Here is a 15,492-nt window from a genome sequence, read left to right on the forward strand (position 1 = left end):
TGTTTCGCTCTCTAGAGCTGGGCGATATCCCCGCAAACAGATATCGCGATATTTTATAACGTCAATAATTTTAGTTTATCACCTTTTAAATGTAAATAACCATGCATAAAAAGTTTGAAATACCCCCAGGGTATTCACTTGACACACTCTAGTCAAAATCATTAAATGTTTTTTAGAATAAATACAGTACCGAATTTATAGCTACAGGTACAATTGGGTGCTATTCATTACCCTTACAAACTCATGTTCTCTCATTCAAGCGTATGCCTTGTTGAAAATTCATTTTACAATACAAGAATACTAATTTATACTATTCAAAAAAAGTAGGGGATATTTGATTTTGGGGGCATAATACTAAAATATGCAAATGACTACGAAAAAAGTCACTATAGAACCTAACAGAAGAAACATTTCCAGTTACATGTGACGCCCAAACGCACCAATAGCTACCGCATGGAATGCAGGTGATGCTTGGGATCATCATGGAGGTCCAACCCAAGATTTGCACGACTCTGATTTTGAATGTTACAGTCATTGTGGCATTGAATTCCAGGGTGGAAACATCAGTTTAATTGTTTTAGTGACCAGAAAACAAATTTTGATATGCGTCGGCTTACCCAAAATGAAAGGTTACGTGCCCTTGGCATGCTACAGATCGGCACAACACAGGCGGTTGTGGCGCGGACGATGAATGTTTCTCAGTCTGTCATAAGCAGGCTATGGTCCAGATACCGTGATACACAATCTGTACAGGACAGACCACGCTCAGGTCGACCAAGGGCGACAACTCAAGCCCAGGATCGATTTATCCGTACCTTGGCCTTGAGAAATCGTGTCATCACAGCAAATCAGATCAGCGCTCGTCTTCAAACAGACACTGGTGTGAGAGTGAGTGGCCAGACGATTCGGAATCGACTGCATAGGGGTCACCTTCGCGCCCGACGTCCTCGCGTGATCCCTTGTTTGAGAGATCATCACATTCAGGCAAGACGTCGTTGGTGTAGGGATCGTCAACACTGGGATAATCGACGCTGGAGCAATGTGATGTTTTCAGATGAGTCAAGGTTCACTGTTGATTTTTTGGACAGACGTAGGAGGGTGTGGCGTCGTCGAAACGAGCGCTTCCAAGACGTTAACGTCATCAGACATGATCGATTTGGGGGTGGTTCAGTTATGGTGTGGGGAGGCATCACTGTTGCTGGAAGAACGGCTTTACATGTTGTTGCAGGGCGTGTTACAGGCCAGTACTACCGGGACAACATCTTGGCAGTCCATGTTGTGCCGTTCGCACGACGTCATGGCCGCCGTTTCATCTTCCAGGATGACAACGCAAGATGTCACAGGGCCAGGATCGTTACAGGTTACCTCCAACAACAGAACATCACCACATTACCTTGGCCAGTCCCAACCTCTCCCCCATCGAGCATGTCTGGGACATGCTTGGACAGAGGTTACGTCAACGTCAACAACGTCCTGCCAATGTCCAAGAACTTGCTGCTGCGTTGCAACAGGAATGGGACAATCTGGACCAAAATGACCTTAGACGTCTCATTAGGAGTATGCCACGTCGGATCAATGCTTGTTTGGCAAACAGAGGAGGATTTACCCGTTACTGACTTGGTTGTGATGCTGTGGTAACTTTGCTGTTTGACCCCGGGTATCATTTTACCCTTATAATGGTCAGTCTGTGCCTTACTTAGTCTAACGATCATTTGGAATAAATCGATGAATGTGAACTTCATTTCATTTTGTCATTTGTTTCTTCGTCAGTTTCATTAGGTGACTTTAATAACACTTAAAAATCAAATATCCCCTACTTTTTTTGAATAGTATATTTAAAGTAGAAAACATAAGTACTATGTCAAAAAGTGTCCATTGATTTCGTCAAATTGTGATTTTTCGGATCACGGACTGCCATGACACTTCCGATGCTAAATGATAATCAGTCTACCGGTACTCGCTATATAGTGTATAGTTAGCATTATTTATATTTCTGCTTTATTAAAATTTATTTCAATCAGAAAATCAATGATTCCTTTGGAAAATCAAAGTATTGGTATAAACAATTTGTCATAATGCATAGAAATTGAACAGAAGCATGGATAATTCTTAAGATATTAGTCGGGTGGAAAAGTGAGCGAGCTCTCTAACGCCGTTTGCAAACTTCAGGTGTTTATAACAGTATTTAGTCATCATTAAGCAATAAAATATCGTAAACAACATAAAAAGGAAGACATTTTATCAATATTTATGTTAAATGTTATCCAGACTTTGACAATTTTTAGTCTCAACAAGTCATTATTCAGCAGAAACAATCATTATCAACAGAATTATCTCCATCATCACTGTCAATTTCACTTTCTAATATCACTAGCTCGTCTTGTTCTCTCAACAAGCATGACCTTGAGATTTTCAATGACATGTATTTATGTATACGACATTCAATTTTTAATGACACTTGTTACATTTATATAAGATCAAACGTCCGCTAATTGTATGTGCTTGGCCACCATGATAATTTTTTTTCACCTCTTCCGGGAATTTACATTCTTCCTCTATGATATCCATGAAGTCAATGCCCCATTCATTTACAATTAATATCTGGCGATACTGGCACTGTTCCCTTGTCATCTGAACTAGACGAGGCAACATGGAGTTCTTCACGACCAAAATAAGCGAACAGTGTAGTTTTCGACCTGTCTTTGTCGCAAAACCGCTTCGTTTTGGACATCATCCTGTAGCATTCACGTGTATAAGGGCTGGCTGAAAAATTCTAAACCTATCTGCGAAAGACCTGTACAAAAACAATGGTTTTCACTTATTTTTCTACTTTTGCCAACAATGTGGCAAGGCCGGTCAGGACGCAGGTCATCATCAAGGCTCTCTCTCACTGCCACGATTAAATTCTGCAACCCGCTTCATTACTGTGAAAAAGGAAGGGGCATCATCGCTTAAAGTGGAGACCACGTCGGCATGTATATGTGTTGCAGGTACTTGATGACTGCCCTATACTGGCTGTGATAATAATTTATCAAATATCACGATAAACAATATTATCATGATAATTTATATGTGGGCAGAAATTGTCACTTGTTGATGTCAAATTATTGTTGCTAACGTCAGTAGACGCCATGATGGATATTTACCTTAAACCATCTGTTTTGTATTAATGCTATTTTTACAGATGAATTTAATTCTATAATAGAATGTCATACAAGTTAGTCAAAGTAAAATATTAATAACGATAATATGTAAACAGAAGTAGCAGGGTTCTAAAATCATACTTTTTTTTTAATATTTACAAGATTTTTTTATTTGTTTTGGCTTCTGATATGGGCAGCAATTTTTAGCTCTCGATGCTAAAGCTATTGATGGCCATGACTATGGCTTATGACAGCAAATGCCGCGATGGCCCTCATGAATTTCGAGCCCTGTATTACTTAACAAACAGGTAACTTACCTTATTGGTTGCAGCTTTAATATCTAATTTAACCATAATTTGTTTCTTGTTACCTAAATCTGACATACTTGGATACTGTACTACTCTTCTACTTCTGTACAAATTTATAAATAAAACAAACTTTACAAGAGTTCAAACAATCTAATAAGATATAGTGATCCAATTCCAACCATAACACATTCTAATAGATTACAATACATTTGACCAATAAATACTGATTGTATATAAGGCCACACATACAAAAAAAATATTTTGCTGCGTCAACAAAAATGGTCCACGTTACATGTTTTTATTAATAAAAACAAAACAAACTAAAGTCAATAATTTCCGCTGGTTCATAGTTCCCGCGATCAAGGGAAGTAACTCTATTGAACATTTCTTGATAACAGGAATTAAACACTAGACTCAGCTATCAAGTATGTAACCATGGGAAACACTATTGACAAGCACGAATGGCACTGGATGATCGAATGTTTATTTATTATTCGCAAAGATGGCGACAATTTTTTACGATCAAAATGCTTTATCTTTCCCGAGAAAGATTGAGATTGAGGGTGCAGACTTCGATTTAAATCGCCAGCAAAATCCATGCTTTAACAATGAGTATGGTATCGATACCACGTAATGGTCGCTAAAATAAATACCTGTGGATTGTCACAGAATTATTTGGACGTTATTTCAAATTCTTACTTATTTTACTTACTAGGAGTTGAATAAATATTAAATTTATAATAATTTTGTTTTTTTCTTAAGAATGAAAAACTAACTAGATTTTGACAAAATAAAACAAAAAAACAAAAACTGCCCTCCCTTATCAATTTTTTTAAAAGGATCGCTGCAAACCAGAATATTTTTTTTTGTGTGGTCTAATTATAGAAATAACTTTTTTTACTACTTGTACGCTAGTGGCAAACTTCTTACCAGAAGTTAAAAAAACCCAACATATCTTATTAAATCTTAATCATGTATGGAACATGATAATGTAACACAATCTATTTTCTCAATAAAAGGTTAAGAAGATTTTCTCACAGGAAATGTGTTTTTACAATAAAATAGTTTGAGTACCTGCGTGTGGGTTGAGTAAGAAGTTTATCTGAATGATTTGATGTATTAGATGTAGGTGCTTCAAATAAACTGTTATCATTGTGACTATTACCAGAATTATCTAGTATAGCAGTACCACTACTGTTAGGCGAACCAAATCCTTCTAGTTCAATAGGTAATGGCTGCATTAATTCATCAAATATTGTCACTAAAACTTTAGGCACGGTTGAAGAATAACTGAAACATAATAGAAATAAAGACATCAATAACCGTATTGAGTTAAAGATACATTGTCCCGAAAGTATTAATTGAGTGGTTATTTCCAATAAAGAGAGAGAGATAGAAATGAGGTTTAACGTCCACTCGACACAAACTAGTTCAATCCAGGACTAACATATGGTTCAATTTTATTTCAATAAATCGGTTGCGCGTAGGGGTCTTTAGCAGTGGGAGGAAACCAGAGGACCCAGAGAAAACCCACGAGGTTGGATATTTCAAATAAAAGTATGGCAAATTTGGTATAAAATTATATGGAAAGTATAGACACCCAATCTTACTAGAAAGATAGGTTGCCAGGCAACGAAACATACATTGAAAATCACTGGGAATTGGATATTAATTTTAGCCTTTAGAGAGTCCACAAGATTTTTCGAAGTGTTTAAGGGCCATAACTCTGGTAGTAATTATCAGAAATCATTGAAAATCACTGGGCTTCTTCATCTCACGACCTTAATTAAACACTGTGTATAAATCTGAAGCCAATCGGATATTTACTGTAGCCTCTAGAGCGTCCACAAGATTTTTCAAAGTGATCAATCAAGGGCCATACTTCTGGCAATAATTATCGGAAATCACTGAAAATCAATAGTCTTCTTCATCTCATGACCTTAAACACTATGTATACATTTAAAGTCAATCGGGTATTAACTTTAGCCTCTAGAGCATCCACAAGCAATTGTGGATGCCTGGCGGTTAGACAGACCGACAGACGGACGGACGGATTGGGATCGACGACAATATATATGACAACATTTCAATGTGGGCGCATAAAAATATCACTAACTGGCAACCCGACTGTTGTCTTCTAGCTTATTGTGTGCTAGCTTGACTGAGGGAGTGGTTGTTATTTCTTGATCAAATGGTTAGGTGGTTTTGGGAAAATTGAGGGGTGTCAAGGTACAAAAGACTCTGCAATTAAACGGCAGAAAAGATAGTTGATAGAAAATAATTATGAATTTACTCAGGCCTCAATGTATATGATAAATGGACAGTCAAGTAACGAAAAATACATTCTGAAAAATGGACCTCCCTCAATGAAAAGAGAGAGAAATGGGGTTTAACATCCACTCGACACAAACTAGGTCATTTCGGGACTAACATATGGTTTAATTTTATTTCAATAATTCGCTTGCGCGTAGGGGTCTTTAGTAGTGGGAGGAAACCGGAGGACCCGGAGAAAACCCACGAGGTTGAACAGGCGACCCTACTCCTTGTCACGTACAACCGGGGATTCGAAACCACGCCAGTTGACTCAATGACAGGCCTTATGATAATACGCGCACATGCTAACCAACCATCCAACCCCCCCTCTCCCTCAATGAATTTAGCTGACAGACTTGGGGTCCAACAACAGTTTTGAGAAGGATTTGACACAGAGAGAGGGAGAGTTGCCTGTCCAACATAGTGGGTTTTCTCCTGATCCTCCGGTTTCCTCCCACTGCTAAAGACCCCTATGCACAAGCGAATTGTTGAAATAAAATTGAACCATATTTTAGTTCGAAATGACCTAGTTTGTGTCGAATGGACGTTAAACCCATTTCTCTCTCTATATATACTACATCTTGCAATTCATTCTGCACAATTGTGCTTAGTTGAAAGTAAAAGATTATTTCTATGTCGGGGATCACATGACTAAGTGGGTAAGTCGCTGGCTCGCTAGCCTGGAGGTCAGGTGTTCAATCCCTGTATTGGCCGAGAAAGTACATCAAGATTTTCCGGCGTGGTTCCCCCTTGTCAGTGATGCAGGACGGAGGGCCTGACAAGGACAGCTGTCTAGTCGTTCGGATGGGACGGAAAAACGAGGTCATAGCACACTGTATGGCGTACACCCGTCTTCATTGGCACAGTTCGGAGCGGAACAGTAGGATGTTAAACCCCATTTCATTTTCATTTCATTTCATATTTCAATGTCGCCAGACAAATCAATGATATTTTAGATGCATCACATTCTGCATATCACCTACAGATATTTGTATCTATGACTGAGTGATAAGCAAGCAGAAGATACAGGTTAAAAATTATTGTCTGAAAAAAGCTGTGAAAATTTGTCAGTGAATCTGAGCCATGTGTTAACATTTAATTGCTTCCTAGTAAACATATCTTTTCAGTTAAATCTACTGAAAAGAAAAATAATATAATAAATACCTTTTTACTAGCACTTCATTTAGAAATTTAGGAACTATAGACTGATCTGATATAAAGGATATACTTCTCAACATGTTCACAATCTGAAAATTACACAGAAATCATATGTCTAAGTTAAAGCAAAAGATGCTTATTTTGGTAAACTTGATATACCATCTCTTAAATTCAAACAAAACAGTTATGTTATCTTGATTTACCAGGTCACTACCATTTTAAGTTCTAATTGCTTCTAACCAAACTTTCATTACTGTTTCATTAACCATTTGAAATATATTTAAACTAGCCCTGATTCACTCTTATTTGATATTCTTTGAAAACCAAGTAAGTGAAACCACTAATTCAGAAAGTAAAATTGTTTTATTCTATTCTTGATTTGTGCTTGATAATGACAAGGACACTTGTCGAAACGTCGCGCTATATGTGTATAAACCAGTGATTGTTTTTCCATATAAAATGCGTTATGTTTTTTTTTATTCTATTCTAAATTAACATACAATTTGATGAAATTATGTTTTAAAGCTTACCTCATCAGCACACTGATCTAAATGATCAATGTCATCAGTCATAGTCACTGATTCTAATTCAAGTATCAATAATATCTGTAGTTGATATCTAAACAGAAAACGAGAGACTAGGTTATTTCAATAGTTCATATGCAGTGGGAGAAAACCATAGAAAACCCACATTGTTAAGCGGTGGACACACTAGCTGAATCAATCTGCGTCAAAATTTGCCTGGTGTGTCCACTCACCACTGTCATTGATATATTATGTTTGATATATTCGCCTAGTGTCTGAAGCATTCGCCCATTTGTAGAATTCATTAGACAATCATCACTAATCATTCACTCATATCGAGAAGTCACGTGATTGATTGAAGACATTGTCGCCGCCATGTTTAATCATGTGACGTAAATGGTGATGCAATCGACTGGCGAATCTTCGCCTAGTGTGTCAACCCATTTAGCCGAATAAAATTTGGCGCCAAATGATTCAGCTAATGTGTCCACCACTTAAGGCCAACAACCCTAGTCCTTGTCTTGCTTCTTTCCTTGCTTATATTGGACATAAATTTATCATTATTAATTCAGTTGATGTAATGAAACTATACACCAAATTTCGGGTACGGGACAATTCGTCCCCTGACAACTTGTCCCCGGACAATTCGTCTCCAGATAATTTGTCCCCGGATAATTAGTCCCCTAGGACTATTCGTCCCTTAGGACTATTCGTCCCTTAGGACTATTCGTCCGCAGATAATTCGTCCCCTAATTATGATCAACAGCTGATTCTAACTGATGTCTGGTCTACATTGTTTTATCATACACAATAATGCATATTGATTTTAGTCAAGTGCAGTATTGACAATGGACAATACCCATAGTCCAGTAAGTTAGGGTCCGATATGCACGAATATTGAAAGGAACCAAGATCTTTTGGATATATTTTAAGTTTCATCAAGATCGGATACACATGAATATATCGAAAGTAGCCGAGATCTTTTGAATATATTTTAAGTTTCATCAAAATCGGATCAAAATTGGCTAATGAATTCTAAAATCAGGCAAATGCTTCAGCGAAGCAGGCACACTAGAGGAATATAAAAATGACAAATGAAAATTTGGCCGAATATATCAAACATGGTTGATTTGGGTGAAAAAGAGATTCAGCCGAATGATACTGGACACACTAGGCAGTTTGTCCACCACTTTATAGATAAGTCATTGTCAATAGAGAATGGGTATTAGGATAAAAAAATTGTACATATTCCTACCCTTTCATGGTCAAGTCAAATAATCAACAAACATCATAATTTAGAGTTTAATCTCAGTTGTTGTAACAGAGAGAGAGAGAAATGGGGTTTAACGGCCACTCGACACAAACTAGGTCATTAGCAGTGGGAGGAAACCGGAGGACCCAGAGAAAACCAACGAGGTTGGACAGGCGACCCTACTCCATGTCAAACCGGGATTCGAAACCACGCCAGTTGACTCAATGACAGGCTGTATCAGTTGTTGTAACAAATGGATGGATTACTTACTCTGTAAGTTTTTCTTTATTTTCTTGTTCTGAGATTTTACCCAAATATTTTTCTCGTAGTTTTGAATTGTTTAGCATCACTGACCTACCAATCAAAATTTTGGCTGATTCCTTTAAAAAAAAGTTAGATTTCAAAGACATAAATCTCATTTATTGATTTCTAATCAAATATAAATTTTCAATCAAGTACAGTTTTTTATATTTAGTGATATCTTTATAATAGGAAAATAATCCATAACAACTAACAACAAATAGACAAAATGAAAGTCAGTAGTACAGTGAAAAAATAAAACTGATTGAAATTGACTAACAAAAGAAGTAAAATCTAACCTCTGGCTGTTGATGATTATTTGATTTCATATAATGTAGAACAACTGTAACTATAGTATGAACAGATGATTCCAACTGATCTCCTTTCTCTAAACAATTCTCATAAACATCTTTTATATATTTACTTACATCTTCATCATTCTCAAGATCTGTAATTAATACATATAACTTAATTATTCAAATATTTATCCTCTGATAACAGTTATTACATAACCTTATCAAAATAAACAAGCTAACAGGAAATCAAACTACTGGTAAATCATTATCAGATGGTAGTGGACAGTAAGCATACCATGCCTTGTGCATACACCCACCAACAATATTGAAGTGTGTAAGATAAAACACAATGCAAAATTTATGTTGTTTGCAATTTAAAATATTTCATTATTTACAAAAGAATACTCACTGATGTTTGAAAAGTCTAAATTATTTCTGAATTCATCCTTAACCTTTTGGCTACTGCCCACAATTTCGGTACTTTGACGTTTTTGTACATTTTTACTACGATTGATTATAATGTCTGTACGTGATAATGTTGACGATTGACGTTTAAGTGGGTATCCACCCTCAACGACTGTAGATGACATTTTTACATCTTCGGCAGAAATTGCATTTTCATCTGAAATATTATATACATTGTTTACATCCACATCATGCATTTGTAATATTACATAAATATTTTAAGCAAAATATTTGACATCAGAGATTTCTTTTAATTGTCATATAGACAATTATGACTAGTGCATGAAATAGTCCATGAGAAAATTCGGATCTCCCATCAAATGAACAACCCTCATTATATACTCTATTGTTTGTGGAAACAAAGCATGGATTCCATGTCGGTTGCATATGGGCTATTTTCACAAAAACGTATAAATAACGAAATAAATGGTATACCGAATATGTGATATAAAATTTTCGCAACCATCAAAAACCAGCGGCTGCCAGGCAGGATACGCCCTCATTTTGCAAGAGATGGATAGAGAACAAGCTAAAAACAAACGCGATTTTTTGTACAATCAGGGGCAATAATCCAGAAAGTATGCAAATATCAAATAGGATTGAGATCTTTGGTATATAAAGATATGTTTTAAGTTTCATCAAAATCTACACACTTCTACACAATTTGCATACAAAGAGCGGCCATTTTGTCGGGCAGTTTCATTTCGATTTTCCCGAAATACGAATTCAACCTTCATGATGGTGGAATGGTGATGCATTTAAAAGGTTTTTAAAATCAGAAAAAATTGTGACATCTACAGGGACCATAAGCTAAAAACGTGATTTTTTGTTCAATCAAGGGCCATAATTCAGGAAGTTACGATCCGATATGAGCGAATATCGAAAGGAACCTATATCTTTGGGTTATAAACATGTATTTCGAGTTTCATTGAAATCTGATCAAAATTGTGACCTCTAGAGGGTCCACAACCTTGATCTACTAGATGTTTACACTATTTGCGTACTAGGGGCGGCCATTTTGTCCGACAATTTCGGCCTGATTTTCACCAAATTCGAAGTCAACCATCCTTAGGGTGTAAAGGTGATATATTCAAACAGATTTTTAAATCGGATAAAAATTGTGACCTCTATGTGGTCCACAAGCTAAAAACACGAATTTTCGTACAATCAGGGGCCATAATTCAGGAAGTTATGGTCCGATATGCGCGAATATCAAAAGGAACCAAGATCTGTTATTATAAACATACATCTCAAGTTTAAACCCAAATCGGATAAAAATTGTGACCTCTACAGTGTTCACAAGCTAAAAAAGTGATTTTTAGTACAATCAGGGGTCACAATCCATGAAATTACAGTCCGATACATGCCAATATCATAAGGAACCGAGATCTTAGGGTGATAAACCTATATTTCAAGTTTCATTGAAATCAGATAAAAATTGTGACCTGTAGAGTGTTTACAAACAATTGTGGACGGACGGAAAGGGGCAACGACAATATACGTCCACATGAAAATGTGGGCGTATAAAAATTATATTTTGTGCATCAGCATGGAAATAGATTATTCAAAATAAAATCAGTATGTCAAAATGTCTATTCCGTTACTGCTCATTCTCAAATCTGAACTTGAAAATCTAGTTTTAAAATTGAAAGGTAAAAATTACAGTGCTTTTGAATAAGCCACCCAATAGAGCTGAATACAATGTCCTTTTAGCTATTTAAAGAAGAAATAGAAATCAACTATATCAAATATTGTTTCTGTCAAAATTTTCAGAACAATTTGTCTTTTCCGTTAATGCTTTGTTAGTGATTTAACCATATTCCACATTATCAATTTGTCAGTAGGTGTCAAGCAGGAAAATCCCACATAACAGAAAGAAACAGTTTATAGAAAGTAAAATCCAACCACATGGTTGTCACACAAATTGTATGTATCTTCTGTTGGTCTGTTCCAAGATATAAAACACTGACTGATGGAGAGGTTTTAAGTCAGAATAAGGTAGAATGTATCTTCTGTTGGTCTGTTCCAAGATATAAAACACTGACTGACGGAGAGGTTTTCACTCAGAATAAGGTTGTCAAAGTGTTAATATCATGCATGTCTATGCAATGTGAATGAGTGCAGACAGTCAAAGTATGTCTTTTCTGTTATAAATAATGATAACGGTAAACACTTCTTTATCAGGATAGGCAAAAGAAAAGGTATTTTGTTAAAATTATATTGCGTAAATGCTTTTCTTTTTTTTTCTAATGGTATTCAAACATTTATTTAGACAACTGGAGTCAAATTAATGACTTTTTGTCTTTTCCGTTATGTCTTTATTGCTAACATGGTCTTTTACATGGTAATAACTGACAATTGGTTGCCATGCAAGATACACCCACATTTTTCAAGAGATAGACAGAGAACTAGCTCCAAAAAAGAATCAGGGGCCATAATCCCGGAAGTTACAGTCCAATATGTGAATACCTACAGGAACCTAGGATATTCGGTAACCATATTTTAAGTTTCATCAAAATCAGATAAAAATTCTGACCTCTAGAGGGTCCACAACCTTGGTATTACATACTTTTACACTATGTGCCGACAAGGAGCAGCCATTTTGTTGGGCAGTTTCGATCCAATTTTGACGAAATTCTAACTCAACCATTATTATGGTGTAACAGTGAAATATTTAAAAGGTTTTTAAAATCAGATAAAAATTGTGACAAAATATACGCCCACAGCAGCTAAATCGTCCGAGCAGTCGACAAGGGTTGTCACATATTTATTCTTTTGTAGGTAATTAGGGGAATTTAATGGACAATTTCATACAGATAACATTATAATTTTCGTCGTTTGAGGGTTCACAAGGTTCCAATAACTAAAACAAGGAACGTAACTCTGGAAGTAATCTACAGAAATTGTTGAAATTCGACAGGCTTTTTCGTTTTACTAATTCGAATAATGCATATAAATTTCATACAGATCGGATGATAACTTTTGTCGTTCGAACGTTCACAAGGTTCAACAAAGTAAAACAAGGGCCATAACTCTAGAAGTAATTTACGGAAATTGCTGACATTCAATAGGCTTCTTCATTTCACTAATTTAAATGATGCATATGAATTTCATACAGATTAAGTGATAACTTTCGTCGTTCAAGCGTTCACAAGATTCAACAAAGTTAAACAAGGGCCATAACTCTAGATGTAATTAACGGAAATTTGCTGAAACTCAATAGGCTTGTTTGTTTTACTAATCTAAACGATACATATAAATTTCATACAGATCGGATAACTTTTGTCGTTAGAGCATTCACAAGGTACAACAAAGTGAAACAAGGGCCATAACTCCAGAATAAATTAAGAGAAGTTATTGAAATTAAATAGGCTTCTTCATCTCACTAATGCAAACAACATATATCAATTTCAAAACAATCAGATGATAAATAAATGTAGTCTGTAGAGTGTTCACAATATACAACCACATTTCCATGTGATTTTTTAAACAATCAGGGGACATAATCCATATATACGCAGTCATTTTGTCAGGCAGTTTCGATCTGGATTTGATGAAATTCTAACTTAACCATCATTATGGTGTAACGGTGATATATTTAAACGTTTTTAAACTGTCCACAAGCTAAAAACAAGATTTTTTGTACAATCTGGGGACATAATCCAAGACGTTACGGTCCGATATGCGCGAATATCGAAAGGAACCAAGATCTTTGGGAAATAAAACATATTTTAAATTTCTTTAAAATCGGATCAAAATTGTGACCTCTAGAGGGTCCACAACCTTGGTATTGTATACTTTTACACTATTTGCGTACAAGGGGCGACCATTTTGTCAGGCAGTTTCGGTCAGATTTTCACTAAATTCAAACTCAACCACTTTATGGTGTAAGGGTGATATATTCGAACGACTTTTTTAAATTGGAAAACATTTGTGACCTTTAGAGGGACCACAAGCTAAAATGTAATTTTTCGTACAATTAGGCGCCATGATCCATTAAGTTACAATCCAATATGCAAGAATATTGAAAGGAACCGAGATCTCTGGGATATAATCATATCTTTTAAGTTTCAACAAAATCGGATAAAAACTGAGATGTCTAGAGGGTCCACAACTTGGTATTACATACTTTTACACTATTTGCGTACAATGAGCGGTCATAGTGTTGGGAAGTTTCAATCCGATTCTCACAAAATTCAAACTGAAGCATCATTATGTAGTAAAAATTGATCCCATTCAATTGTCTGTAATTGGTTTGTGTTACCTGTTTCTATTGATTGGAAGTATAAAAGTCAATAGGCCTAATCGCTTCATCTCATGACCTTAAACACTGTATAAATCTAAAGTCAATCTTTTTTATGATTTTCTTCGTAAATAGATCAAACATTCAAATTTTTCAATAAGCAGTTTGACTCTTTTTTTTTTATCAAACCAATATTTGTCTAAATTTAATTGGTGGTGGAATTATTCTAATTTTTTTTTCCTATAAAATTAAGAAAACTACCTATAATGTTCAATTCACCCATTGGTTTAAGATCTGAAATTTTAGGTGGTCGACTCTGCTTCCTGTAAAACTTTTGAAGATTTTTCAGTGTTTTCTTTTCAGTAGCATTGAGAAACTCCAAATCATGTAATCTATAAAAAAAAGGATGAATACTATTGATTGTAAATAAGCTACGTCAATGATGAGACCTGTCATAGATAATATCACATATAAATAGATGAACAAGCCAATAGAGAGGCTGATGTCCCCTGCCGAAATCCCAAAATAAATAGATGACACATATTAATTAATCGCAGCTTTTTTTTTTTTTTCAAAAATATTGAGCAATCAATCCGATTATCAACTATACACTAAGTTTCATCACTCTCTATCAGATAGAATCAAAGTTATCTTGTCCCAAAGCATTGACCAATGAAATTGCTTAAATCTGATTAGCTTTAGCTCGAAATCTTAATCACTGAACTCAGTCAAGACATTCACCCAATGAACACCTACATTAAGTTTAAACATTCTACCTCAATTAAAAGCAGAGTTGTTATCACTGTAACCCAGGTATCATTTAATCTTGTGTATCTAGCACTCATTTCTTTCACTTTCGTTTAATATCAAAACATATATATAGACCCTCAAGTTTACTAAATGTTATTGTGCTTGATAACGATAAGAGAATACTTATCGAAACGTCGTGCCTGTGTATAATAAACCAGTGATTGTTGTCCCATATAACTGTATAGTTTTGTTATGTTTCCAATTGCTTAATGCCACTAAAGGATTATATCAAATCTTTGTTTAAAAATTCGTAAAAATCGTTTAAAATCACCAAAAATCATCTAATTTGTACTTGTGTCCAGTTTAAAGCTGACTGATTAATTTTGATAATGAGTGTCCAATTTACAAGTATCCAATTTCCTGACCACTGTTCAAAAATTAATCATTATACATCATTAGTCAATTGGGTTGTTTATTTTTTTACAGTGATTGAGAAATTAAATACCAGTCAAATTGCTTATTGCTCTTTAGCCTAAGCAGAATATTCTCACCATCGAAATTAGTCAAGTTAAAGTTATCGTGCCCCAAAGCATCAACCAATCAGATTGCTTATCTCTGCTTATGTAAGCAGACAATGTTCATCATCGAACTCCATCAAGGCATTCACCTAATGAACGCCCACACCAAGTTTGAACATTCGACCTCAATTAGAAGGAGAGTTATTGTGTTCCAAAGTCTTG

At 35.5% G+C, this 15,492-nt stretch overlaps 1 protein-coding gene across 1 annotated transcript in view; it reads right to left on the reverse strand.

Annotated features, from left to right (window-relative positions):
* LOC126819204 (uncharacterized) overlaps positions 1-15,492 on the reverse strand; it is a 39,543-nt gene that overhangs the window by 10,959 nt on the left and 13,092 nt on the right. Inside the window, exons 8-15 of the mRNA XM_050547111.2 lie at positions 14,264-14,394; positions 9,704-9,916; positions 9,298-9,446; positions 8,969-9,078; positions 7,453-7,540; positions 6,929-7,011; positions 4,526-4,741; positions 3,461-3,554 (exon numbers count right to left, since the gene is read on the reverse strand). Of these exons, the coding sequence (XP_050403068.1) occupies positions 3,461-3,554; positions 4,526-4,741; positions 6,929-7,011; positions 7,453-7,540; positions 8,969-9,078; positions 9,298-9,446; positions 9,704-9,916; positions 14,264-14,394 (1,084 nt within the window). The remainder of the gene's footprint in view (positions 1-3,460; positions 3,555-4,525; positions 4,742-6,928; positions 7,012-7,452; positions 7,541-8,968; positions 9,079-9,297; positions 9,447-9,703; positions 9,917-14,263; positions 14,395-15,492) is intronic.

This window comes from Patella vulgata, chromosome 4, assembly GCF_932274485.2.
Source record: "Patella vulgata chromosome 4, xgPatVulg1.2, whole genome shotgun sequence".
Classification (NCBI taxonomy): Eukaryota; Metazoa; Mollusca; class Gastropoda; family Patellidae; genus Patella; species Patella vulgata.